This window comes from Stegostoma tigrinum, chromosome 13 (assembly GCF_030684315.1).
Source record: "Stegostoma tigrinum isolate sSteTig4 chromosome 13, sSteTig4.hap1, whole genome shotgun sequence".
Classification (NCBI taxonomy): Eukaryota; Metazoa; Chordata; class Chondrichthyes; order Orectolobiformes; family Stegostomatidae; genus Stegostoma; species Stegostoma tigrinum.
This window is the reverse complement of record NC_081366.1, coordinates 6,131,987-6,159,985: the sequence shown is the minus strand read 5'-3', so window position 1 is coordinate 6,159,985 and position 27,999 is coordinate 6,131,987. Positions and strand designations below refer to the sequence as shown.

The following is a 27,999-nucleotide window of genomic DNA, read 5'->3' as shown; positions in this document are numbered from 1 at the left end:
TTGGTTATTTTGTCTAGTTTGGAGCTGTATTTGCTGATAATTCGTACGGGATTAGGGGACCAGGTATTTTATGTAAGCGTTCGCTGCTTGAATTGAAAATCAATTTGACAGTTTATTGCATGTGATTATTGCTAGTAACCACTCAGAACCCTAACATTGAGGGCGTCTCCCTGAGCTTTCTTTTCATCTGTGTACCTTGGTTTTTAATAGCTTTTGTGAAGTCATGTGGGTAATTCTTGAAACGAAAAAAACAGGACAAACCCGACCTGGTCAATTACCACGGCTGAGGAGGAGTCATTTGACCTGAAACATTAACTTTGATTTTTTTTTCTTCACAGATACTGCCAGACCTGTTGAGTTTTTCCAGCATCTTCTGTTTTTATTACCCCATCAGTCTGCTCTCAATCATCAGTAAAGCGATGGAAAATGTCATGAACAGTCCTCTCAACATTCAATGGCAAAACCATCAATGAATCCCTCACTATCAACATCCTGGGGATTACCATTGACCAAAACTGAACGGAATCATCATATAAATGCAGTGGCTACAACAGCGGGTCAGATACTAGGAAGACTGTAGCAGTAACTCACCTCCTAATGTCTCAATGCCTGTCAACTACTTACAATACAAAAGTCAGCAATGTGATGGACTAGTCTCCACTTGCCTGGATGGGTGCAGCTTCAATAACATCCAAGACGACCAGTGTCATCCAGGACAAAGTAACCCACTTGATTAAAAGCACATCTACAAATATCCACTCCATCATCGACTCCATAGCAGCAGTGCGTACTGACTGCAAAGTGCACTGCAGAAATTCACCAAGCATTCTTAAATAGCACCTTCCAAACCCATGATCACTTCCCTCTGGAAGGACAAGGGCACAGGATACATGGGAAGATCATCATCTGCTATTTCCGCTCTAAGCCACTTACCATCCTAACCTGGAAATGTATCGCTGTTCCTTCCGTGTCGCTGGGTCAAAATCCTGGAACTTTCTCCCTAATGCCGTTGTGAGCCTACCTACAACCTGCAGTTATTCAAAAAGGTAGCTCATCTCATCACCACCCTCCCAAGGGCAATCAGGAATAAGCCCAGCCAACAGCACTCACATTCTAGGGGTGAACTTTTAAATTAAACTATTTACAAAGTCAAGTTGTCTCCATAGTAAACACAGGGAAAGAAATAGACCATTTGCCGGATACCGTTTTGTCATGGTTGATGTGCAACCTAACTCCATCCAACACTTTTGCTTCATATACTTTAATGTCTTTGGTTAACAAAAATCTATTTCACATTTAAACATTAAGGATTGATCTATCATTGATTATCCTTAGTGGCAGGGAGTTCCACCTTTCCAACACATGTCCGTGGAAGTGCTTCTTAGTTTCACTGCTGAAACGTTTGATTCTAATTTTACAGTATGGCCTCTCAGTTCTAGATGCAAGGACTGGGGAAATAGATGTGTCAAATCTTATGCTGAACGTCACCAATAGGAATAACACTTCAAACCATTTCAGAACTAGACAGAGTTTCAGATTTAATTAACACAATCATCCCTACTTGTGTTCCTGACACTCAAATGTGTCAGTTGTGCATATAATTCTGGTTCACTATTCAATTAAATGCCTCATTGGTACCTCGTGGAGCAGAGGGGTCTCTGCCCCTGGGCCAGGAGGCATGGGTTCAAGTCCCATCTGCTCCAAAGGTGTGTAATATTATCTCTGAAAAGCCTTATTAGAAAAATAGGTCAGTGTTTGAATGAAACAGAGATTTCATCCAAACTTGCCCTGGTTATTTGGGATTCAATTCATTCACACCCTCTAACCTTTTATATTGTCTCCTCGTTTTTAAATGTTGAAAATAAAGTGGACTTTGACCTTTTAAGATTGGCAAAAAAAAAGGCTTCAGCAGGTCCTTTAAGTAAATGCACTAACTAGATTTAGTAAACTTACATTGTTGGCATATTGAAAATTAGCTCAACCAGAAAGAACTTATAACCAATTTTATTCCAAAAGGCCTACTACAGTCCTCAGCGTCACATTTGAGCTGAAGTTCATACAAAACCATTCCATTGCAGTCCTGTGATTAATCTTTGATCAGCTCATTAACTCTCAATTTAAACAACAGATGAATGTTTAGGGAAATGAATTCCCTGACTGAAATCTTGAGGAAAACACAGCTAATAACTAAACTACCCTGGGAGATCTATGTATCATACAACAGACCTGATTACCATCATCAGCTAGCACTAATTGGATTTGTGCCAGATATCCCATTCATCTGTTTTGCTCTCATTCAAAACTGAACTAACTATTGGATTCATACACGAGCATTGCCCTAGACAAAGAATTGTTCCAACTCCCTGCATTGTACAGAACATCACATAGAAATCAGATCAAGAGTAGTAGCACTCACAAACGCTGTACATAAATCCACAGTATTTAAACAAACTTATGTTAGCCCAGGAGGACATGTAAGGTTTTTCTAAAATAGGCTCACAGGAGGTCAGCATCATGGGCAATGCCAACATTTGTTGTCCATCCCCAACTGTGTATGGTGTTGCTCGTGAGATTAGAGTCTATGCACGGGTTTTGTCAGAATGTTGTTAGAGAATTTCTGAACACTGACGCAGCAATACTGAAGGGACACCAAGGAAGTACAGGGTGTAGCTTGCATGGAAATTTGCAGGTGGTGGTGTTCCTTGCACCTGCTGCCCTTTTCCTTCCAGATGATAAAGTCCGACGATATGGAAGATGCCATCAACAGAGCTTTGTTGAGTTACTGTAATGTATCTTCTAAATGGTACATACTACTGCACCAACAGAAATGATGGAGGCGGAGCATGTTTAAGTTGGTGGATGTGGTGCCCATCAAGCATGGTGTCAGGCTTCTAGTCTGTTAGTGCAACTGCAGTAATCCAGCTCAGTGGATAGTATCGTATCACACTGAAAATGAAAATTGCTGGATATCACAGCAGCTTGGTCTGTTGAAGAGTCAGCTAGACTCGAAATGTTAGCATGATCTCTCTCTATAGATGCTGCCTGACCCGCTGCGATTTCCAGCGTTTTTTTTGTTTTCAGTACAGATTCCACCATCTGCAGTAATTTGCTCCTATCCTGTAATCTATCACATTCCTGAGTTGTGCCTTCTAAATGGCTGAGCATTGGGCAGTTACACATGTACTTGTACCTGCTCATGCCCAGTTAATTATAAGAAATCAGGATATCAAAAGTCAGGGATTCAACTACCACTGAACTTTGAAGGAAAATGTTTAGATTTTCTCCTGTTGAAAATTACTATAATCTGGTATGAATGTTACTTGCCACTAGCCTGGCCTGAGCTTGTGTGAACAGATGACCCAAACAAAAACAATGAGTTGCAAATACTCCCTCGCACTGCAGTCAGCAGCAAGCTACTCTGCTTCTGACCTTGTGATGAAGAAAAGGTGAAGATGGCTGGACATAGGGCACTCTGCGGAAGAAGTCCAGCAACGTCCTGCAGCTGTGATGACTGGCTTCCAACAACCACAATATTTTCCTTGGGACAAAAGCTTGACTCTAGCCTTGTTGTGTTATCCACGTTATTACTTCAGTACAATTTGATTTTAGGAAGAAACTATTCAGAATTCAGCACAGTCTACTCAAATGGCCTGAAACCAACTTGGCACTCAGGCTTATCAGTGTGTGCAAACTTTGGGCAAGTTTAACTATTCTGTGCAAACTCAGAGCTTCCTACATCACTAAGATTATGAAGATCAACATTGAGAAACTAAACTTATTTTCATGAAAAAATGACACGTAATATCTACCTAATGCCACCACATGCCACTGAAAGGATATTCCATTTCTATTCGAATATCTTCCAGACGGCTTTTTAAATCTTCTGAATCTTCCTCTGCATGTTCATCAAACACAGAAAGTTGCACATTAAGTTCTTCAGTTCCAATTTTCCTTAATTCCTAGAAAACAGTAAATGAAACAATACCGTTGCCTTCAGGATGTTTTGGATGCTCGACGCTTAGACATTTTGCATTTAGGCTATCAAGATGTCGAGGCCTATAGAAAATTGAGTAATCTAAGTATTTGGAACACATTTTCTGTAAGGACTATTACAATGCAAAGAAAAATTAGTTGTCACAGGGTAACATTTTATACGCCTTTTGTTATTTCTCAACTTTTTCAGTTCTGTTAAATTGCTCATCCAAAACCCAGCACTAAGTGAGCCACAATTTCCCCAATTAAATACAGGAATGTTCTCAGCCCTACCTGCAGCCCTGAAACAAACAATATTCCCATGTCACCAATAGCAACTTTCTACCACTACCTGGTTCCCATCTTCTTCCACAGTCACTGAGTTAATCCATTCTTAATCCTCAGAATCCAACCGAGTTGAACCCATAATCACTCCGCCACAAAATTTAACATTCCCACTCAATTACATTGTCCAGTTTTGCTCATACCTCAGTCATTCTGATGTCAAGAACCTCATTTGTGCTTTTACCACTTCCAAAATACGGCAGGTCTTCTCCCTTCCTCCAACTATAAACCACAACTCATCCAAACCTATTTTCCTTATTTCACGCTAAGTTCGATTCACCGTTATCCTTGTGCTTGCTTATCCAATTTAGCTTTTAATTTTCAACACCTCAAATATAAAATTCCTATTCACCTGTTCAAATGTCAATGCAATCTCACCTTGTTTGAATTACTGCTGGAATTATCAGTGGCCCTGAAGAAGAGTCATCTATACTTGAAATGTTAACTTGTTCTCTCTCCATGGATGTTGTCTGACCTGCTGTGATTGCCAGCATTTGTTGTTTTCACTTCACATGATCTCTGGAGTCTTCAACACCATCACAACCCTCAAAAACGCTTTAGATCTTCTGACACGGACCTCTTGAACCCATGTCCTGCCTTTGTCTCACTGCTGAAAACCATGCACTCAGCAAGTGAAATACATACTCTAGAATTCCTCACGCATCACCAACTTCTCTCAGTTCTCTTATGTCCATTAAGACGTTACACCTCACTGATGAAAAATTTTAAACAACTCGCTTTAACATTTCCTCTTTGGATGTTTAATTGAGGGGCTAGAAAGAGACATTTACTACACAAAGGTATAGGCAGGAGGCATATATCTGTAACATCTCACTGTAAATAAATCTATTCCAAGCAGAGACTGGCTTTGGTTTCTTCTTTCAGCAATTGCCTAAAAATTGTAAAACAAAAAACACTCACCGGTAATATCCAATTGAGGCCCAAACGCATGAACTCACTCCGCAAGTGAATCCTGAAATCAAGTTCATCTGCAGGAATGATGAGGGCATTAACAAACTGCATGCATGCCACCTGACCAAAGACAGAACAATTCCAGAGAAGTTAAAAAGACATCTGTATTGTTGATGGCTCAATACAATTATTTTAACAACACATGCAGTAAATATAATTCAAGCAAGTCAGTCCCATATTCGACTTATGATGAGTCAACTGATCTCAGCTAGAGTGGCAGATGGGGTGTTATAGAAGACCAGGTAATGAAAAACAAAATCAGCTTGGGTTCCTTTACTTGAATTTTCTCAAAAATTCAAGCGAGTCCACAAGCCTGTTCAGCTTTTCAAACAGATGATTAAAATACATTACAGTTCCATCTATTTCATTCTGAAGGACTTAATAAAAAATTCAGCAATCTCAGTTCTAATGTGCAGCTGGAAATGCCTGCCATGTCCCTTTATGTGGACACAAGACACAATTCAAGTGATTTCCTCCTTTAAGTGGAATGGCAGAGCAGTTTTGAGAGACCAAACGACCTACACTTTTCCAATGTTTATGCTCTTATTTCCTCTCCCTGCTCCCCCCCCCCCCCAACCAAGACCATCCCCCTAGCCAAAAGATCAACATATTCTAAACCCATATCCTTGGCAAATCAAGTTCTAAATTTTCTATAGGATAATGCAAGGTATTCAGTCAAAGAGGACCAACTAACTGAAGTTACAGTGCCAAATTTCAAGCTTACAACTAACCGAAACAAATTGTTCATTTAATACTTAATTACAAAATAATAGAACAAACACATTTAAAAATCAGAGGTCTAAGAATGCTTAAAACATTCTTCTTTTAACTCTGTTTGTTGATCATTTCAGTGGTGATCTCACATAGTGGCTGTAATGATCTCAAAACAACTCTAATATATTGTTCAAGGGATCAAAAGGCTATGGCGAGAAAGTGGGAACAAGGTAGTGAGTTAGCAGATCGGTCATGATCATTTAGAATGGTGGAGCAAAATCAAATGGCCTATTCCTGTTATTTTCTATGTTTTTATGCAACAGGTTTGGTGATCCTGTCATCGAAATGCGCTAGAATTTGATCAGTAGGATAGATCGAGGCCAACATTAAAAACAGTGTTGTCAATCTATATGTTAAAACTAGCAGGTAAGCTTAAATGCTATTTGTATTAACTAAGAAGTTTCATTAGGGCAGCCTGTTATTCCAATATTTCCCATTTCCCTGCATGCCATATTGAAGCGGGGCGGGGGAGAGGTGGGGCAAGGAAACTCAAAAATAAATAGAGAAGGCGTGGGGCTGGGGAAGTAGTTGCGATAGTGATAGTTGAGTGCAGGTCAGCAGTTGTAGGGTTTGGTCAGGGAGGTGGGAGGAGCACCTCCTTCTGTCCTGTAAAAACTCAATGACCAATGAGAGGTGTACAAACTTTCAATCAAAGACAAATTTATAAACTGAAGGGTCTAGGCCCGAAACGTCAGCTTTTGTGCTCCTAAGATGCTGCTTGGCCTGCTGTGTTCATCCAGCTTCACACTTTGCTAACTCTTATAAACACAGATTTTTCTTTTCATTAAATTTGTTTATTCATCAAGATGACTTACCTTTAGTGGTATGCTCTGTTCGATCTTCAATCCATCCAACAGTGGTTTGAACCTTTCACATTCTTTCTGCTCTGCTCTCTCTGTCACTGCTTCGAGTACTTTTTCATGCCTAGAAGAACAGCATCACATAAATCAGCAGCTAATAAATCCACCCATCCAATAAACACTTCATATCATACAATTAAACTTTCTACTTTTGTTTCCTTTTAAACATTTACATCTTATTGCATAACCACTGCTTCATAAAATGAAGACGAAAACAACAATTCCGAGTTTTGCACATGCAAACAGTCACTGGAAGTTCAACAGAAAAGTACACTTCATTGCACCAAAGAAAATGGCACATGCATAAATGAATCTCCATTATTGAATGTTTGCACAAAGTTATTGCTTTTAAAGAATCAATTACTTACATATTCTCAGGTCCTGGCAGGACACAGATGGCAGACAGCAGCTTGGCAGCATCAATCATCATAGCTGGAGCATTAAGATCTACAGCTTTGACCAAGAGTAGAATGCCATCTTCTGAATTCAACATCATCTTTATCCCATTCTAGAAAGTTAAGGTCGAAAGAAATTGCATCACCTTACACAGAAAGGACTATGGAATAAATTGAGACAAATTGTGTTTTAAATGAAGGGTTTACACCAGAAACGTTCAACTGTATTTGCTTGTTTCAGATCCAATGGATATTCCTGACCATATCAACACTTATTTTGTTTGTGTGTTAGTTATAAGTGTTCAATACATTGCTTCAGAAAGGGAGCTGTTAATCTCAGCATGGCCTGAAATTCACCGGAGGTCTCACAACCATGTAACGCTAGGTTGTGGCCCAGTGCTGGGTGAAAGGGAAAGGCGAGAACTGCAGTGATTATAGTCCAGGTCAAAACTAAGGCAAACCTTGCCAGATTCATAGCAGAACATTTAGCAGGCCATGTAAGTGTTCCAATAAGTTTGTAAAAGTAAAAGTAACCATAAGACCAACTGAAAAATAAATTTTTGCTAACAGGGATTCAGAGGAGAACAAGTGAAGGAAAGACAGCAAAAGGCCCCATACAACTCATACAATTTCCTCCTCCTGTCTGTTATCTTTAGTGACACTACAGTCAGGGGAAGGCAATGATCTCATGAATCCACACATTCAGGAAATATTCTGGGGGAAACCCCAAGCTCCCGGGGCCAGGGCAGGTGGTGGAATGTGAATTTAAATATAGAAAAAAAATCTGGAATAAAAGAGTCTAACAATGACCATGAATCCATTGTCAATTGTTAGAAAAATCCATCTGGTTCACTGGTGTCCTTTAGGTAAGGAAACTGCCTTGCTTACCTGGTCTGGCCTAAATGGGACTTCAGGCCCTCAACAATGTGGCTGACTCTTAAATGTCCTCTGGCAATTAGGGATGAGAAATAAATGTTGGCCGAACCAGCAATGCCCTCATACCATGAATGAATTTTAAAAAAACATTCCAAAAACCACAACACTAATGAAATATCTGAGTTTATGATGCTCTTGCCAAGAAACAATGTCCTAGTTCTGCATTTCTGAGTTGTCTAAAGTTGATTATGTTTGGTGCTTATCAGCAATTTAACATGGCTAATAAGGAGCAACAAAAATTCAATATATTCAGAAAATGAAGACTGTCAACTGGGTCTAATACCAGTCCAGCCACTGCGATTAAAACACTCACCGTATTGTTCATAAAAGCTTTGAGGCATCTAATAATTTCATGTTGAATTTTCGGGTTCAGACTGCAAGAGATAATACTGCAATATTAGTACATGCAAACATGTTGGGTTTTGCACCCACCCATGTGCTTATTCCTCCAAGGCACTTGGTAATGTCAGTAGATTAATAATCCAGAATCCCAGGTGAATGCTTTCAGGACATTTTCAAATCTAAACAATTCAACTGGTGAAATTTGAATTGAAAGGAAAATCTTGAACTGAAAGGTAATCTAATGGTGACCATGTACCATGTGGTAATCGTAAAGATCCATCTAGTTCACTGAAGTTCCATTAGAATGAAAATTCACCATGCCTTCTTGGTCTGACCTACAAATTACTCCAAGATCTCAGCAAGGTGACTGATTCTTAATTGCCCTCTGAATGCTTCAGCTATGGTCAGTTCAAGGTTTCCTTTGAGAAAATATTTTTCTCGCATTGACACCGGACAAGTCCCCACAGGATCTTGAGTCAACAAATGTGGAGCTGGACAAACACAACCGGTCAAACAGCATCACAGGAGCATGAAAGTCAATGTTCTGGGCTGAAACCCTTTGTCCTGACGAAGGGATTTCGGCCCAAAACAAGGGCTTTCCTGCTCCTCTAATACTATCTGACGTGCTGTGTTTGTCCAGCTCCACATTCATTGACTCTGGCTTCCAGCATCTGCAGTCCTTAGTGACCCCTCAGGATCTTGTATGTTTCAATTAAGACACTTCTGACTTAACCCCAAAGGATACAGGCTTAGACTGTATAGCCTTTCCTCATAAGGCAATTGACTAATTCCAAGTATTAGTCTAAGTCTGGTAAACCTTCTCTGAAATGTTTCCAACACGTTAACTTCCTTCCCCAAGTACGATGACCTGTACTGTGCACAGAACTCCAGATGTGGTCTCACCAAAGCACTTTATGACTGAAGCATAAGTTCTTCATTCCTGCATTCAACTCCACTTGCAAAAGAGCATAACATTCTATCAACTTTTCTGCATACTAACTTTGAGATTCATGCACTAAGATATCCAGGTCTCCCATAGCTCGACAATCTCACCAAAAAGATAATTTTTTTTAATTCTTTGTGATTTTAAAAAAAGGATAATTTCACACATTCTACTCTGTATGGCAGATTTTTGCCCACTTACAACTTAGCTATATCTTTTTGTATCCTCTTCACAACTCACTTTCCTATTTATTGTTGTGTCATTTGCAAATTTAGCTACTACACCTTTGATTCCTTCATCCAAAACATCTTTGTAAATCGTGAAGAGTCGAAGCCACAGCTCTTATCCTGGTGGCACCCCCTCATGATATCTGTCAGCTTGAAAATTCTAATTCTCTGCTTCCTTGTCTCAAATCAATTTTCCATCTAACACTACAACATAAGGTTTTATTTTCCACAATATATTTTGATATAACACCATATCAAATATTTTCTTGAAATCTAAATATTACAGCACAAGTTACTTCTTCAAAGAACTCCAACAAACTTGTTAAACAAGATTTTCCTTTGACAAAACCATGTTATCTTGATGGGCTGAATGGCCTGTATCTGTTCCTATGTTTTCACAAAGGTGTCATTTTGTTATTTCATCATCTACCTGCTCTCTTTGCATCTGTATTTATTTAAAAACTGATGTATTTTTAACATATTGACAGTTATGATGAAAGGTCAATCTCAAATGTTAATTCTTGGTCTCTCTTTACAGATATGACCAGATGTCATGAGCGTCTGCAGCTAGACCTACTGAGTTTCTCCAGCAATTTCTGATCCTGCTGAAGCTTTTACATATGCTTCATTCTGCTTGACTTCACTCAGGCCCAGGTAGAGGTTAACTGTGTAACCAGCAAATTTTCAGTGGTGATGGTGAAAGACTTAGAATCTTGATGGACATTGCAATCTTTAGGAAAAGGATGTGTTTCCTTTACATGTACGAGGAAGACAACAGGAAACCAAATTATGTATTCTTCTCCACAGTTATGTTGCTCAATGAAGCTAAAAACTAAAAAACTCTGACAAGCAAGTGAAATGGAAAACACAGGACAGCAGAGCATGCAGCAATAAGCAGTGGGCCTGCCATTGACAGGCGACCACTCCAAGCATGGATTACTGGACACCCAACAGGAAAAGTATTCCAGTTGTTTCTTTTCATCCCATCCTAAACCAAGAGTTTCTAATACTTAGCATTTCAACTTCAGAGCAGCTAACAACACAGATGAGGGACGGCACTTGGGACAATCCAACTCTGTGTAGTTCAGTATTACAGGTTGCATGATGTCAAATGTCTTTACCAAGGTGAACACATTGGTGCCTTTGATAATATTTTCAAATTCTCTTGGGTATTATCAAATGTCTAAACAAGGAAACCAGCTGAAAAACAGAGGTAAGATTTAAAATGATTCAGAACTCAGACTGAAAAGCACGTGCAGACTATTTTAAGTACTATTGCTAATAATGATACTTGATTCAAGGATGTCAAGTTACCAAAGGCAGGCTCGAGTGCATTGAAAAAGTGGTCACAAGTAGTAGTATGATTTCTTTACCTTAAAGGTTCCGGCTCATCCTGCAATGATTTCAATATATTCAACAGTGTCGCTAGCCCATCTGTTCCAAAGTTCTGCACCCAACTGTCAAAATAAGACAACAAATATTTATTCTGAACAGTTTGCAGCCATTGGGTTCACAATGCTAGACTCAATTTAAGGCAAATGTAATGTTTCTGGCTATGGCGCACCCAGAAGAATATTAATTTTTAGTTTAAAACCATCTCCAAGGAAGGAATCTGGAGGTTACCCAATGGAAAGGCTTGCTTGGCAGAGGTTGATGTTAGTAACAGTTTAATGTCACTGAATCCCTAATGTCAAATGAAGCATCAGTGCTGAATCATGCCAGCACTTCCATAACACCAATGGATACCAGTGTGCATACAACAAACAAACACACATCGAGGGATTTTAAGGTAAAAACCAAAACAACTGCAGATACTGTGGTTCTGAGGAAAGGTCACCGCACCAGAAACGTTAACTGATTTTTTTCTTCACCGATGCTGCCAGACCTACTCAAATTTTCCAGCAACTTCTGTTTTTGTACAGGATTTCTAAGGATTACTGTTATTCCATATTTCAAGCTTATGAGACCAAAAACAAAAATTTATAATCCCTTAATGTTTCATTTTATGAATCCTCAAGAAGACCTGGCAAGTTGGATTATAATGTTGTGAAAACAAAGAACCACCGCAACTTTCCCCCCCAAAGTGGTCAAGAACGCCCTTGACCTCGTCTCTCGCATTTCCCGCAACACATCCCTCACACCCCGCCCCCGCCACAACCGCCCAAACAGGATCCCCCTCGTTCTCACACACCACCCCACCAACCTCCAGATACAACGCATCATCCTCCGACACTTCCGCCATCTACAATCCAACCCCACCACCCAAGACATTTTTCCATCCCCACCCTTGTCTGCCTTCCGGACAGACCACTCTCTCCGTGACTTTCTTGTTCGCTCCACACTGCCCTCCAACCCCACCACACCTGGCATCTTCCCCTGCAACCGCAGGAAGTGCTACACTTGCCCCCACAGCTCCTCCCTCACCCCTATCCCAGGCCCCAAGATGACTTTCCACATCAAGCAGAAGTTCACCTGCACATCTGCCAATGTGGTATACTGTATCCATTGTACCCGGTGTGGCTTCCTCTATATTGGGGAAACCAAGCGGAGGCTCGGGGACCACTTTGCAGAACACCTCCGCTCGGTTCGCATTAAACAACACCTCCCAGTCGCGAACCATTTTAACTACCCGTCCCATTCTTCAGATGACATGTCCATCATGGGCCTCCTGCAGTGCCACAATGATGCCACCCGAAGGTTGCAGGAACAGCAACTCATATTTCATTTGGGAACCCTGCAGCCCAATGGTATCAATGTGGACTTCACCAGCTTCAAAATCTCCCCTCCCCCCCACTGCATCACACAACCAGCCCAGCCTGTCTCTGCCTCCCTAACCTGTTCTTCCTCTCACCCATCCCTTCCTCCCATCTCATGCCGCACCTCCATTTCCTACCTACTGACCTCATCCCACCTCCTTGACCTGTCCATCTTCCCTGGACTGACCTATCCCCTCCCTACCGCCCCACCTATACTCTCCTCTCCACCTATCTTCTTTTCTCACCATCTTCGGTCCGCCTCCCCCTCTCTCCCTATTTATTCCAGAACCGTCTCCCCATCCCCCTCTCTGAAGAAGGGTCTAGGCCCGAAACATCAGCTTTTGTGCTCCTGAGATGCTGCTTGGCCTGCTGTGTTCATCCAGCTCCACACTTTGATAACAAAGAACTATGCAGCAAAGGAACAGGCTCGTTGGCCCACCAAGCCTCCACTGATACATTTTTCCCTTCCATATTAAAAGTGTATTCACTTACAGGATCAGCATCCCTCTATTCCCTCCTTATTTATGCATTCATCTAAGTGCTTCTTGAAAGCTGCTATTGTATTTGCTTCCACTACCTCCTCTGACAATGCATTCAGGCACACAATGCCCTTTGTATGACAAACACGCCACACTCATCTTGTTTAACCTGCACCATCCCCCCCACCTTAAACCTGTGTCACCAAGTAATTGACCTCTCCACCCTGAAAAAAGGCCTCAAACCTTCCACTCTATCCATGCCATTCAGTCTTATAAACTATCAGGTCGCTTCTCAAACTCTTGCATCCCAGTGAAAACAAGCTCAGTCTGTCCAACCTTTATTCATAGCTAAAATCCCCCATATCTTGCAACAGTTTGGTAAACGTTTTCTGTACCCTCTCCAAAGCATCCACACCTTCTGGTAATGTGGTGACCAGAACTGTACGCAATATTCCAAGTGTAGCCTAAACAAGGTTCCATAAAACTGCAACATAACTTGTCTAATCTTGTACTCAATGACCCTTCCAATAAAGGCAAGCATGCCACTGGCCTTTTTTAATGCCTTATCTACCTGCGCTGCCACCTTCAGTGATCTGCATACCCAGATCCCCCTGCATATCAATACTACTAAGGGTTCTGCCATTCCCTGTCTAATTTCCACCTGTACTTGACCTTCCAAAATGCATCGCCTCATATTCATCCAGATTCAGTTCTATCTGCCATGTTTCTGCCCATGCCTCCAACTGACCTATATCCTGCTGTATCCTCTGACAATCCTCCTCACTCTCTGTAACTCCACCATTCTTGGTATCGTTCACAAACTTCCTAATTAGACCAGCTATGTTTTCCACAAAATCATTTATGTAGATCATGAAAGGCACAGATCCCAGTGGGATGTTATCCCAGTGCACTGATCCTTGTGGAACAGCATGAGTCACAACCCTCCATTCCAAAAAGCATTCTTCCAATGCTACCTTCTTTTGCCTACAACTAAGTCAGTTTTGCATCCATCTTGCCAGCTCACTCCTGATATAATGTGGATTCATTTTTCGTACCACTACCATTAGGAACTCTGTCAAAGGCTTCACTGAAGTCCATGCAGAGAACATCAACCACTTTTCCGTCAATCATCTTCATCACCTCCTCAAGAAACTCAAGTTAGTCAGGCATGACCCCACCCCCCTGCACAAAACCATTACTGTTTATCGCTAATCAGTCCATTTCCTTCTAAATGCTTATAGACCTTGTCCCTGAGGATCTTTCCCAATAATTTCACTACCACTGATGTGAGGATCACAGGCCTGTAATTTCGTGGATTATCCCTGTTACCTATTTTTTACATTGGGACAACATTAGCTATTCTCCAGTCTTCTGGGACCTCGCCTATGGCCAAAGAGGATACAAAGATGTTTGTCAATGCTCCAGCAATTTGTTCTCTTACCTCGTCAATATTCTAGGATGGATCCCTTGGGCACTTAGGGACTTACCTATCTTAATACTTTTTAAAAAACACAACACCTCTTTCTTTGTAGTAGCAACTTGGCTTAGAAATTCGACACTCCCTTCCCTGAGATCATCCTCCATCAATTCCTTCTCTTTGGTGAGTACTGATACAATGTATTTGTTTAAGATCTCAACTGCCTCTTTCTGCTCCACATATACATTCCTTCCTTTGTCCTTGAACGTTTAACATGACATCCAGCACCAGAAATTGTGAACAGACCACCATATTTTGCACAGAATTTAAAGCTATGGGAGAGGTTGGACATACTTGATTGGTTTCACTCAAGCATCGAAGACAGAAGGGAAAACAAAAAAGTGTATAAAATTATGAGAAGCATGGATACGACAGACAGTTGGAGACTTTTTCCCAGGGTGGAAATGTCAAATACTCGGGGACACAGAGTTAAGATGAGAGGGTGAAAGGTTGAAGGAGGCAAGTTTTTTATTATACACAGAGTAATAGGTGCCTGGAACATGCAGGGCGTTGCCAGAAATAAATATAATAGCAAAGTAAATGAGGCATTTAAACAGATTCTTGAACAGGCAGGGAATAGAGAGCTATGGACCATGCTCAGACAGATGTGATTAATTGAAAATGGCATTATGATCAGTATAGGCACAATGGGTTGAAGGGCCTGTTCCAGTGTTGTACTATTCTATGTTCAAAGTGATGGAGAAAAGATGACTAACAAAAAAGCTGAGGAAACAAGAATCAGTGCTGAAGGACACAGTGAGCCTCTGGATCAACTCAAGCACCAATCTGATATTCAATGTAAAATTCCACACCACTCATCCTCTATTCACTCTGCCCTTCCCTAAACCTCTCTTTCCTCGTAGTGTTCCTTAAAATCTACTTCTACATCAAGCTTGTCTATCCTGTTTGAATACCTTCTGTGGTCTGTCATTAATTATGTTCGTATTCCATGAATGAACGTCAAAAAACTTTGTCAAAACATTGACATTTTTTTCCTTAAAGAACTTCAGAAGGCAGACGCTCTCTTAATTTCATTTTGTTCAGTAATAAAACATGCGTTCCAACTTTTTGTTAGCGTACATTTATTTAGAGATGTACATTGAGACTGTAAACATTTCCAAACTACTACAAAGTCAGCACTTCAACTGAGTCCTCACACAAGCTGCTTTCTGAGGTATATATCATGTCATGGGATTTTTTTGTTTAAATAGACATAGGCAAAGTAGATTTGATGACACACAAAACTGCTAACTTTTTTCTCTTTTTAATAATTAATCATTGGCAATGGTAGACTTCAGTGACTTTGGTAACACTAACTGCCCATCCTTATTTGTCCTACAGCAGGTGATAGTGAGCTGTCTTCTTGAATCGCTGCAGTCGATGTGCTGTTGGCAGGCCCATTATGCCCTTAGAGAGAGAATGCGAGTAGACTGACACAGCGGCATGAAAGAAACAGCAATGTTAGTCTAAGTTAGGGTAGCATGTGGCTTGGAAGAGAAATTGCAAGTAGTGGTTTCACCATGTATCGACTGCCCTAGTCCTTCGAGATAATGGTCGTGAGTTTGAAAGGTGATTAGTGATTTATACTGGTAAAATCATATTACGTCTATTACCTCACTGGGTTATTGCTGAGAGAAACACGCAAAGATTCCAAACAACTTAGCAGCTGATTATCTCGTATTCCTGACTTCAATTCTTGGATGTACATCACTGGTGATCTGGAGCTTTCTTTCTGACTTTGTCCCTAAAAGAGAAAGATGAATTTTACATGTGAAAGACTAGCTGTGGCAGGAAGCAATGGCATAATGGTGATATCACTGAGCCAGCAATCCAGAAAGATGAGTTTGTATCATAAGAACATATCTATTTCCTTCACAATTTTATATGTTTCTACAAGATCCCCCGTCATTCTTCTAAATTCTAATCAATATAATCCTATCTACTCAGTCTCTCCTCATAAGTCAACACTGTCAGCTCCGAAATCAACCTAGTGAATCTCCTCTGCACACCTTCCAGTGCCATTATATCCTCCCTCAAGTAAGGAGAACAAATCTGCATGTAGTACTCCAGGTGTAGCCTCACCAACACCCTTTCCAGCTGTAACAAAGCCTCCCTGCTTTCAAATTCAATGCCATTCGCAATGAAGGAAAAATTTGATTTCAGATAAAAATAATTTTGAACTAAAAGCTGGCTGAAAGGTGACCATTTAACCATTGGCAATTGTCATTAACAAAACCTTATGGTTCCCTAATGTCCCTCAGGTAAGGAAATCTGTTGTTCTTATCTGGTCTGGCCTATATGTTACTCCAGACCCACAGCAGTGTGATTGAGTTTTAACTGCCCTCTGAAATTGCTCCAACAAGCCACTCAGATCACAGAATGATTAGGCAATTAAATGCTGGCCTGGCCTGCAACACCTACTTCCCCATGAATAATTTTTTTTTATTATTTTGTAAGTGAAAATGTTAATGAATTACATTATGTTCCATGGGAACACAACCTGAAATGCATATACGTCACAGGTTTAATCACTCCACAAACTCAAATAGGTCTGTGCAAATGATTAAAACGTAAAACAACCAAATGTATATTTAAATGATGTAAGACATGGAGCACCAAACAGAATCTCAAGGAGGAACAGTGCAGTACTTACCGCTTTGGAGGTGTGAAGATACTGTGAAACCATTTCTCTTTTTATCATCATATCCTTGTTTCTCAATGGCTGTTGCTTTTCTTCATTCAAATTCATGTCAAGCTATTAAAAGAAAAACAGTGAACATCAGAAATGTATTTCTTGAACTGAAATTAAAGGTTGGTGTCATTATCTTAGAACAATTTCCCCAGTAACCCACAATCATAAAGGCTTCTTGAATTCACTGAAGCAAAATAACTTAAAAATAAGTTTAGAAGAAGAAGATTTGAGCTTGTCAAACTTCTGTGCTCATTTTCTGAAGGTTGATTCAAGCTGAGGTAACGTTTTTCAGGGACAACCTCAGCATAATCATTGTTCAAGTGGCCAATATGTGTAAGAATCGAAAGAATACATTGTCTGTTAAACAGCAACAGCATCAATTCTGAGCTTACAGAATTTACACACACAAACGTACCATTCTACCCAAGAGATCCATGGAGATATTTAATGCTTATTTGAACTGTGTCATACTCTCATTCATCTAACTAATACTTTGTTCCTTTCTTCCCATTAGTTCATCTGGCTTTCCCTTAAATACATCATCAATGCTACTTGCCCCAACTACAAGTAGCAAGTTGCACATTCAAATAGTCCAAATTAAATCTAATCATTACATTTTATTTGGTTATTTGTCTTGTAACTTTGTTTAACTTGAAAGACCTTTAAAGATTTGGATCTGATTCAAACGCCTGCTCTTACCAGGTTCCATTAAGGATTTAACGCAAGACTTCCAAACTCCAAGTGGTTCAAAATATACTAGATGAACTAATTACTGATTTCAGTTGTCTAAGGCAATCAAGTTGCTTTTTTCAGTGATTAGAAGAATTCTAAAACACTAATTTGTAGCTCAATCTTTCTTGCAATACAAACTAGCATCAATTTTCTTAAAAAGGATGACCTGTGATTTTACACTAAACATAAAACACAAATGCATGCAATGCATAGAAAAAGTCATTACATTCATTAATATTCACTTTATCTGCCAGCTGATGCATCAGTTTCCCAAAAATTACAGGGGAGATAAAACAAAAGCATGAACTGATTTCCAAGGAAGAATATCTGGGAAATAAATCTTCAATAACATAGATCAATGTGAAATTCACTAATGCAGGGAGCGGTGAAAGAAAACAGTATACATGAATTTAAGGTGAAGCTAATCATGCAATCAAGGAAGAAAGGACTAAAGGGTTACAACAGTAGATTTAGATGAGGAAAGACGGGAAATGGTTCAAAAGAAGTACAGATAGAGTCCAAGGTCCAATTTCTGTGCTAAAAATAGCAAGCAACCCTATGCAATTCAATAAAGCTGAGGAAGCACAGTTGTTTTTAAAAAGGCAATGCTTTAAATATTTTGCAATATCATTGTTACAAATGCACAAATCTATCAGCAGCAGATTGAGGAAAAGTATGCTGCATGTTTAACAGGCTTTGCTGAAACTCTGCCTCTACGCTGAGCTCAAAACAGTCTTTTCTTCCCTTGAGTAGAACACAGAACAATACAGCGCAGAACAGGTCCTTCAGCCCTCGATGTTGTGCCGACCTGTGAACTAATCTAAGCCCCTCCCCCTACACTATCTCATCCTTATCCATATGCTTATCCAGGGACTGTTTAAATGGCCCTAATGTGCTGAGTTAACTACATTGGCAGGCAGGGCATTCCACGCCCTTATCACTGAGTAAAGAACCTGCCTCTGACATCTGTCTTAAATCTATTACCCCTCAATTTATAGCTATGCCCCCTCATACAAGCTGAAGTCATCATCCTCAGAAAAAGACTCTCACTGTCCACCCTATCTAATCCTCTGATAATCTTGTATGTCTCTATTAAATCCCCTCTTAGCCTCCTCCTCTCCAATGAGAACAGACCCAAGTCCCTCAGCCTTTCTTCATACGGCCTGCGCTCCAGACAGGCAACATCCTGGTAAATCTCCTTTGCACCTTTTCCAATGCTTCCACATCCTTCCTATAATGGAGCGACCAGAACTGCACGCAATATTCCAAATGAGGCCCCACTAGCGTTTTGTACAGTTGCAGCATGACATCACGGCTCCGGAACTCAATCCCTCTACCAATAAAACCTAACACACCATAAGCCTTCTTAACAGCATTATCAACCTGGGTGGCAACTTTCAGGGGTCTAATACATGGACACCAAGATCCCTCTGCACATTCACACTATCAAGAATCTTTCCATTGACCCAGTATTCTGCCTTCCTATTATTCGTCCCAAAGTGAATCACCTCACATTTATCCGTATTAAACTCCATTTGCCACCTTTCGGCGCAATTCTGCAGTTTATCCAAGCCTCCCTGCAACATTCTTCCACACTGTCCACCACTCCACCGACTTTAGTGTCATCCGCAAGCTTACTAACCCATCCACCTATGCCTGCGTCCAAGTCAATTATAAAAATGACAAACAGCAGTGGTCCCAAAACAGATCCTTGAGGCACACCACTAGTAACTGGACTCCAGGCTGAATATTTTCCTTCAACACCACTTGTTGCCTTCTTACAGAAAGCCAGTTTCTAATCCACACTGCTAAATCTCCCTCAATCCCGTGCCTCTGTATTTTCTCCAACAGCCTACCTTGTGGAACCTTATCAAAGGCTTTACTGAAGTCCATATACACCACGTCAACTGCCCTTCCCTCATCCACATGCTTGGTCACCTTCTCAAAAAACCCAATGAGGTTTGTGAGACACGACCTGCCCTTGACGAATCCATGCTGACTATCTCTAATCAAATTGTTGCTTGCTAGAGGATTATAAATCCTATCTCTTATAATCCTTTCTAAAACATTTCCTACAACAGACGTAAGGCTCACAGGTCTACAATTACCTGGGTCATCCCTACTGCCCTTCTTGAACAAGGGCACAACATTTGCAATCCTTCAGTCCTCCGGTACTAAACCTGTAGACAACGAGGACTCAAAGATCAAGGCCAAAGCCTCCGCCACTACCTCCCTAGCTTCCCAGACAATCCTCGGAAAAATCCCATCTGGCCCAGGGGATTTACCTACCTAAATCATGAGGATTAATTGCCTGTCCTCAGTACTTTACACCTTTATTTTTTGCTTTCAACACATTTAAATGCTTTACTCCAGAAGTAAGTTGTGAAAGGTTGAAGGGCTCAGCACCTACCAACATCTGCTCAAATAGATCCAGCACCTCGCGGTCAGACAGCAAAGTCAGTGCAGAAAGATGATCTTCATAAATTGGTGTCGATGGGTGTTTTGCTTGAACATACGGCTTCTCCTTCTTCCTTATGCTGGTGAACCGTTCCAGCTGCAAGAGAGAGGCAGTAAAGAATAAAATATTAGTTTGTTCCCTGTAACTTTTCACAACTATATTTGTACAATAATATTTGTGGCTGACCATGTAATCACCAACAGATCTGTGAGGCATGTTCCCGTTTGCTCATAGATTCAGCATGCACTTATGTTTCTTTAAGGATAAACCTTTGGTTCACCAGTTTATAGACAAAAATCATATTATGCAAGCCCCTTTCTTCATGTGCATTCAAAATTATAAATTATAAATAGAAATAGAAATATCACAAATTCAGCTGAAGAAAATACAAAGCACAACTGCCACACCTCCACCATACCTGAGCCAATGATATATCCCCAATAATAATATAAACATTGTATTTCAATAGCCCTTCTAACACAATGAAAATCAAAACTTCACAGTAGGGTTATGAAACTTACATTACTTGGTGTCATATTTGGGGGTATCACGACAGGTTTTCAGCATCTTAAGGAATGAACGAAAGGTATGGAGGGGAAAGGGAGGAAATTCAAGAACTTACAGCCTAGGCAATTGATAGTTCTGACATCAATGAGGGAGCAATTCAAAACAGGATCACTCAAGATAGATAACTCAAAGGTTTGGTGGGATGGAAGAGTTTAAAGAGTCAAAAGTGGCTGAAGAAATGATGTAATTTGACATCAAGACTGAGCATTTTCAAATAAGTGCATAGCTTGAATGGCAGTCAACAAAAAGGGGATTTTGAATCGGGCTTGGTATAAATTGATCAGGTATGATCTTACTTATTGGCACAGCAGGCTTGAAGCATCAAATAGCATTTTGTTTGTGTGTATGATCTTACACAGAAAGCTAGAAAAACATCATTGTTAACTTAAATGTCCTTGACCACTGAAGTGTTCCCGACTGGGAAGGAACATTCTTGCCTGATGGTGGTTATGCAGGACTAATAGTCAAGTTCTGTACCAATGAAGATGGCCTCAACTGTAAACTTGGGTTCATGTTGTGTTACATGTAACCCCACTGTACTGTTCCATGTTTGAAAATCTTCCTTACTTATCTTGCACTGCTCTCTCTGCCTATAAATTCTGTGCCCATGCACTTCCCTCAACCTCACCTTACAGTGGAGCAGCGATCCAAAAGCTTGTGAGTTTAAATGAACCTGAACTGTAACCTGTGACTTCTGACTTTGTCCACCCAGTCTAATATCAGTATCTCCATTTTCGAAGGTAATGATTGAACCAGCTTCCACCACACTTTCGAGCCATGAATTCCAGATCACACCAGCTCACTATGCAGAATTATTTTCATGTCGCATTTGGTTCTTTTGCCAGTCATTAAATTGTGATCTCTTGTTTTCAGCCCTTTGGCCCCATCTACTCTGCCCAAATCCCTGATGATGTTGAATCATTGTCAATCACTTGTTAACTAGGTTTGTCCACATGTGAAATTCAGTGCCACTGGTCACAGGTTCTGTGGTCCTTGTATGGCTGTTGAGCTCATTCCTAGAGCTACATTGCCTACCACACATTTGGTAGATGTTTTTAACAAGTTGAATTGGTCCCTGGCCGTGACATCATTGGTATTTCTTTGTCTGGCTCCTTTCCCGTACTTGCTCTTACCCAAAAGGCATTCTTAAAGAACTGGGTCCCTTGACACAGGAGTTTCCTCCACGTCAGTTTCTTTTGGATGAGATCTCCCATGCATTCACATCTATGTCACATTTCTTGAGAGAAGCCTTCAGGGCTCGAATTGATCATTTTATCTTCCTCCTGTTCGAGTGCCTTCCTTGGTCTGGGTTAAAATGATTTGCTTTGTTTGTCAGAACTCACACAGTCTAAGCACATGGCCAGTCCAGAAGTGTTGGTTTCAGATGATCTTGGCCTTGGTGGTGCTTTAGCTATTTTAAAGGAGTGATGTTAGTATGCCTTTCTTCCCAGCCAATGCAAAGAATCCATCTCAGACAACACTGATGGTACCTCTCAAGGGGCTTGAGGTGGTTTCTGTACATAGTTCAAGTTTTGAAGCTGTAGAGTTGGAACGATGACTGCCTTATACACAAGGACCTTGTCATCAGCACTGACGTCACAGTTGGAGATTTTCATTCTTAGGTGTCAGTGATGTTCACCAATTAGATGTGATGTTGAATTTCTGCATCAATGTCAGCCTTTGATGAAAAATAGCTTCCCAGGTAGGGGAATATTCCATGTCTGGGAGAATTTCTCTATTAACCCTAATGGTAGGTCGGACCAGAAACTGACCCAAGGCAGGTTGGTGCATGATTTAAGACCAATTATTTGGTGTGTTTCCATGAAGGCATTAAATGAACCTTGAAGATTCTCTTCCTAGAGAGCAGAGATGACACTGTTACCTGCAGAATGAAGTTTCACAAGCGAAGTCAGTGTCTGTCATTTTCTTGATTTTCAACCAACTGAAGTAGGCAATCTGCACACCACTGGGAAGTTTGTTCTTGACAAGATGAAGAACTAATGATGCAGATGGGTGAAAGGGTGGGGTAATGACCCATCCCACTTGGCAGCTATCTCGACCTCAAAACATTCTGTCATATTACCATTGGTGAGGATTATCATTGACATCTTGTCGTGGAGGAGACAGAGGGTATTGATGAATTTCACTGGACAGCCAACTTTTGACAGGATCTTCCAACTGACTGAGTCAAAGACCTTGGCAGATCGATGAAAATCACGTACAGTTGTTGTCGTTCCTGGCATTTCTCTTGCTGAGAAGTGAAAATCAGATCCATAGTCCCATGGTTTAGTCGGAAGCCACAGTTGCTGTCAGGAATGATTTCCTCTGAGACTGGGAGAAGACAGCAACCACAGAGAGATATTTTTCCTCCCCACATCTCCAACTGAGGGACTATGCCAAGCACCCTTACCCCATTCCCTTCACGTATCCAACTTCCTTGCAAAGTGCGTATCCAACTCAGCACCTTGCTGATGTCCCTACCAACTACTCCCACAAGTGAGTGATTCCTGTCAACCTTCCTACATATTTCCTTCTGGTCCAACACTGCAATCCCAGTCCCTCATCTACATCCTACTTCACTTAAAACAACAGATGGTAAAGACTCATCAGATTTTACTGTTGTATAGAAACAATAAAGAAAATAAGACTTTACTGAAATAGTATTATTTACAATGAGATTCACGAAGAGTTACACGTTCCACAATTACAGACTTCACCATATTTATCTATATTCTGCAGTTGATCACAGAAGCAAAGGCAGATTCAGTCTGAACAAAGTATTGTTCAATAAGTTACAAAACATGAAAATACTGCAAACAGCACAGCAAAATAAAAACAAAGATGCTTACCTCATCAGGAATCAGCTTCTTAAAAGTCTGTAGTTTGGAAGTAAATAGAAAGAAAAGTAGATAAGTGTCTGTCCACCACCAATAGGGAAATATAGCCCAGAAAAATTACCCAAGAAGCAATTTTAAAAACACCATCACCTGTTAGTCGCTAGCATCAGGAAGTCACCATTTCAGAACAAATGTACAGCTAGCAGGACAAAGTTAGAGAAAGAAACAGAGCACCTTACATTTTCCCCCGACCTTATCAATCTTCCATCAGTGTTTTTTTTCTTTTCTGTCCAATCTTATGAGCTGCCATGTATCTTCGCATATACATCTTTTCTTTCAGTCTGAACAATCTTTGACTTTTTTTACTTAACCATGAATGGTGCAGTAGTCCCTTAGAAATCTTCTTTTCTGCTGCAATGCATCTATTTTGTGTTTTCTGCAATATTCCTTTAAAGGTTTGTCACTGCATCTCACTTGACTTACCCCTTAACATAAACTTCCTGTTCACTTTCACTCACTCTACTCTCTTCCCCTCATAGTTGCCCATGTTTAAATTAAAAATTGTCTTGGCCACTAGGGAAATTTCACTATGGGGTCAGTAATCAATCCTATCTCATTAGTAAAAACCAAGTCTAATATAGCCTGCTCTCTGACTGTTGCCATAATATAATCCAAAGATGTGCAGGCTAGGTGAATTGGCCATGTTAAATTGCCCATGGTGTTTGGGATATATAGTTTAGGTGGGTTATAGGGAGATGGATCTGGGTTGCATGCTCTGATGGGTTGGTGTGGACTTGTTGGACCAAAAGGGCATGTTTCCATACTGTGGGGATTCTATGATAATATGCTGGTCTATGAAACTGTCCCATATGAACAAGTGACAAGAATAGATCTCTCAGCCCTTTGAGCCTGCCCTGCCAATTATTAAAATCGTAATTGATCAGACTTTAACTCCAACTCTATATGTCCCTGAGAAGTCACCTCTTACTCCTCTAAACTCCAGAGGATAAGCCTAGCCAGTCTAGCCATTCCGCATAAAACAATCTATTCATCCCAGACATTAGCAAAGTAAACCTTCTCTGAACTGTTTCTAATGTATTAACATGGTTCCGTAAGTACAGTTTATAATACCCCAGATGTGGTCTCACCAATGCCCTGTTTAACTGAAAACATTCAACAAACTCATTTTGATTACTTTTCTTATCTGGCTTTTCCAGTTAACATGTAGGTTAAAATTCCCGTGATAATTGCCTTATCTTTTTGACAAACTTCGACAATTTCTTCCTTGATACCCTGTCCTATCATGTGGCTACTGTTTAGGAGCCTGTACACAACTCCCACTGGTGGCTTCTTGCCATTAACATTCTTCATCTCTAACCAGACTGTTTCTATATTCTGGATGAACACAGCAGGCCAAGCAGCATCTCAGGAGCACAAAAGCCGATGTTTCGGGCCTAGACCCTTCATCAGTGAGGGGGATGGGGAGAGGGTTCTGAAATAAATAGGGAGAGAGGGGGAGACAGATCGAAGATGGATAGAGGAGAAGATAGGTGGAGAGGAGAGTATAGGTGGGGAGAGGATAGGTCAGTCCGGGGAGGACGGACAGGTCAAGGAGGCGGGATGAGGTTGGTAGGTGGGAAATGCAGGTGCGGCTTGAGGTGGGAGGAGGGGATAGGTGAGAGGAAGAACTGGTTAGGGAGGCAGGGATGAGCTGGGCTGGTTTTGGGATGCAGTGGGGGAAGGGGAGATTTTGAAGCTTGTGAAGTCCACATTGATACCATTGGGCTGCAGGGTTCCCAAGCGGAATATGAGTTGCTGTTCCTGCAACCTTTGGGTGGCATCATTGTGGCAGTGCAGGAGGCCCATGATGGACATGTTGTCTAAGGAATGGGAGGGGGAGTTAAAATGGCTCGCGACTGAGAGGTGTAGTTATTTATTGCGAACCGAGCGGAGGTGTTCTGCAAAGCGGTCCCCAAGCCTCTGCTTGGTTTCCCCAATGTAGAGAAAGCCACACTGGGTACAGTGGATACAGTATACACCACATTAGCAGATGTGCAGGTGAACATCTGCTTAATATGGAAAGTCACCTTGGGGCCTGGGATGGGGGTGAGGGAGGTGGTGTGGGGGCAAGTATAGCACTTCCTGCGGTTGCAGGGGAAGGTGCCGGGAGTGGTGGGGTTGGAGGGCAGTGTGGAGCGGACAAGGGAGTCACGGAGAGAGTGGTCTCTCCGGAAGGCAGACAAGGGTGGGAATGGAAAAATGTCCTGGGTGGTGGGGTTGGATTGTAGGTGGCGGAAGTGTCGGGAGGATGATGCGTTGTATCCAAAGGTTTGTGGGGTGGTATGTGAGGACGAGGGGGGATTCTCTTAGGGCGGTTATTGCGGGGGCAGAGTGTGAGGGATGTGTTGTGGGAAATGCGGGAGACACGGTCAAGGGCGTTCTTGACCACTGCGGGGGGGGGGGGGGGGGGGGGGGGGGGGGGGGGGGGGGGGAGGAGGAGTTGCGGTCCTTGAAGAACGTGGACATCTGGGATGTGCGAGAGTGGAATGCCTCATCCTGGGAGCAGATGCGGCAAAGGCGAAAGAATTGGGAATAGGGGATGGAATGTTTGCAGGGGGGTGGGTGGGAGGGAGGAGGTGTATTCTAGGTAGCTGTGGGAGTCGGTGGGCTTGAAATGGTCATCAGTTTCTAGCTGGTTGCCTGAGATGGAGATAGAGGTGTCCAGGAAGGTGAAGGATATGTTGGAGATGGCCCAAGTGAACTTGAGGTTGGGGTGGAAGGTGTTGGTGAAGTGGATGAACTGTTCGAGCTCCTCTGGGGAGCAAGAGGCAGCGCCGATACAGTCATCAATGTAACGGAGGAAGAGGTGGGGTTTGGGGCCAGTGTCGGTGCAGAAGAGGGTGCCCCACCGAACTCATCTCCACCTATCTGGACTCCATTTTCTCCCCCTTGGTCCAGGAACTCTCCACCTATGTCCGTGACACCACCCACACCCTCCAGCTCCTCCAGAACTTCCAATTCCCTGGCCCCCAACACCTCATTTTCACCATGGACGTCCAGTCCCTATACACCTGCATTCCGCACGCAGATGGCCTTAAGGACCTCCGCTTCTTCCTGTCCCGCAGGCCCGACCAGTCCCCCCTCCACCGACACCCTCATCCGCCTAGCCGAACTCGTCCTCACCCTCAACAACTGCTCTTTCGATTCCTCCCACTTCCTACAGACAAAGTGGGTGGCCACGGGTACCCGCATGGGCCCAAGCTATGCCTGCCTCTTTGTAGGTTACGTGGAACAGTCCCTCTTCCGCATTATCTCTGGTTCACTGAATTTAAGTCATGCCTCTCTACTGTGCTAACATCGTTTTTAATTCACAGAGTCACCCCTCCGCCCTTTCCTCGCTTCCAGTCCTTCCTAGGTGTCATATACCTTTCAATGTTCAGCACCCAATCTCAGTCATTCTGCAGTTATACTTCAGTAGATCGTACGCACTTAACTGAAATTAAGCAACGAGGTCAGCTCTTTTGCTTTGAATGTTATTTGTACTCAAACACTGTACCTTTTGTCCTATTTTTTATTATTTTCCTAACGTCTCGTCTCATCTGCTGATATGCTCTTAGATCTGTAGTCTGTCATTGCTTGTTTATCATTTCCCACATTACTTCCTCCCTCTGTTGCCTTCACTCACTCTTTGATTCATCACAACCGCCCAAACATACAAATCCCACTTTCTGCAGTTTTAGTGCCAGTGTCTCATGAACATGAACCCACTTTTCTTTCAGCCATGCGATCATCTTTCTATGCTTGCTTACCACATGCCAATTTTCACTTGGATCAGGTATTAATCCAGAGATTATTACTTTTGAAGTTCAGCTTCTTAAACTGGTATCTAGCTCCTCACGCTGGCTGTGTAGGATCTCTCTGCTCGATCTATCAATACTATTGCTTCCGACATGAACCTTGACAACTGGATCCTCCCTCTCCTACAAGTTCTTCACCAGCCCAGAGCAGATGCCCTGAGTCCAAGCGTGGGCCAGACATCACAGCCGTCTGATCTTTCATTCTTTGCTGTAGAGAATAGTATCAATCTTTCTTCTCTCACCTTAATCGATGACCATCCACTTTGATATTATTGCAGAAGGTGCAGGATTGTAAGGAGAGGCTGGATAAGCTGGGACATTTTTCCACTGGAGCCTCAGAGGTTGAGAGGTGACCTTATAGAGGTTTACAAAATCATG

The 27,999-nt window shown here is 41.7% G+C and overlaps 1 protein-coding gene across 2 annotated transcripts in view; it reads right to left on the bottom strand.

The window, feature by feature from the left end:
• The window catches only part of LOC125458225 (protein diaphanous homolog 1-like), a 324,879-nt gene that overhangs the window by 232,675 nt on the left and 64,205 nt on the right, over positions 1-27,999 (bottom strand). Inside the window, exons 2-11 of one of the 2 annotated variants that reach the window (XM_059650539.1) lie at positions 23,777-23,803; positions 20,313-20,456; positions 17,132-17,233; positions 16,092-16,222; positions 11,140-11,223; positions 8,568-8,628; positions 7,292-7,431; positions 6,879-6,987; positions 5,239-5,349; positions 3,841-3,959 (exon numbers count right to left, since the gene is read on the bottom strand). In XM_059650539.1, coding sequence (XP_059506522.1) covers positions 3,841-3,959; positions 5,239-5,349; positions 6,879-6,987; positions 7,292-7,431; positions 8,568-8,628; positions 11,140-11,223; positions 16,092-16,222; positions 17,132-17,233; positions 20,313-20,456; positions 23,777-23,803 — 1,028 coding nt within the window. The remainder of the gene's footprint in view (positions 1-3,840; positions 3,960-5,238; positions 5,350-6,878; positions 6,988-7,291; positions 7,432-8,567; positions 8,629-11,139; positions 11,224-16,091; positions 16,223-17,131; positions 17,234-20,312; positions 20,457-23,776; positions 23,804-27,999) is intronic. The other variant, XM_059650540.1, reaches the window with a different exon arrangement.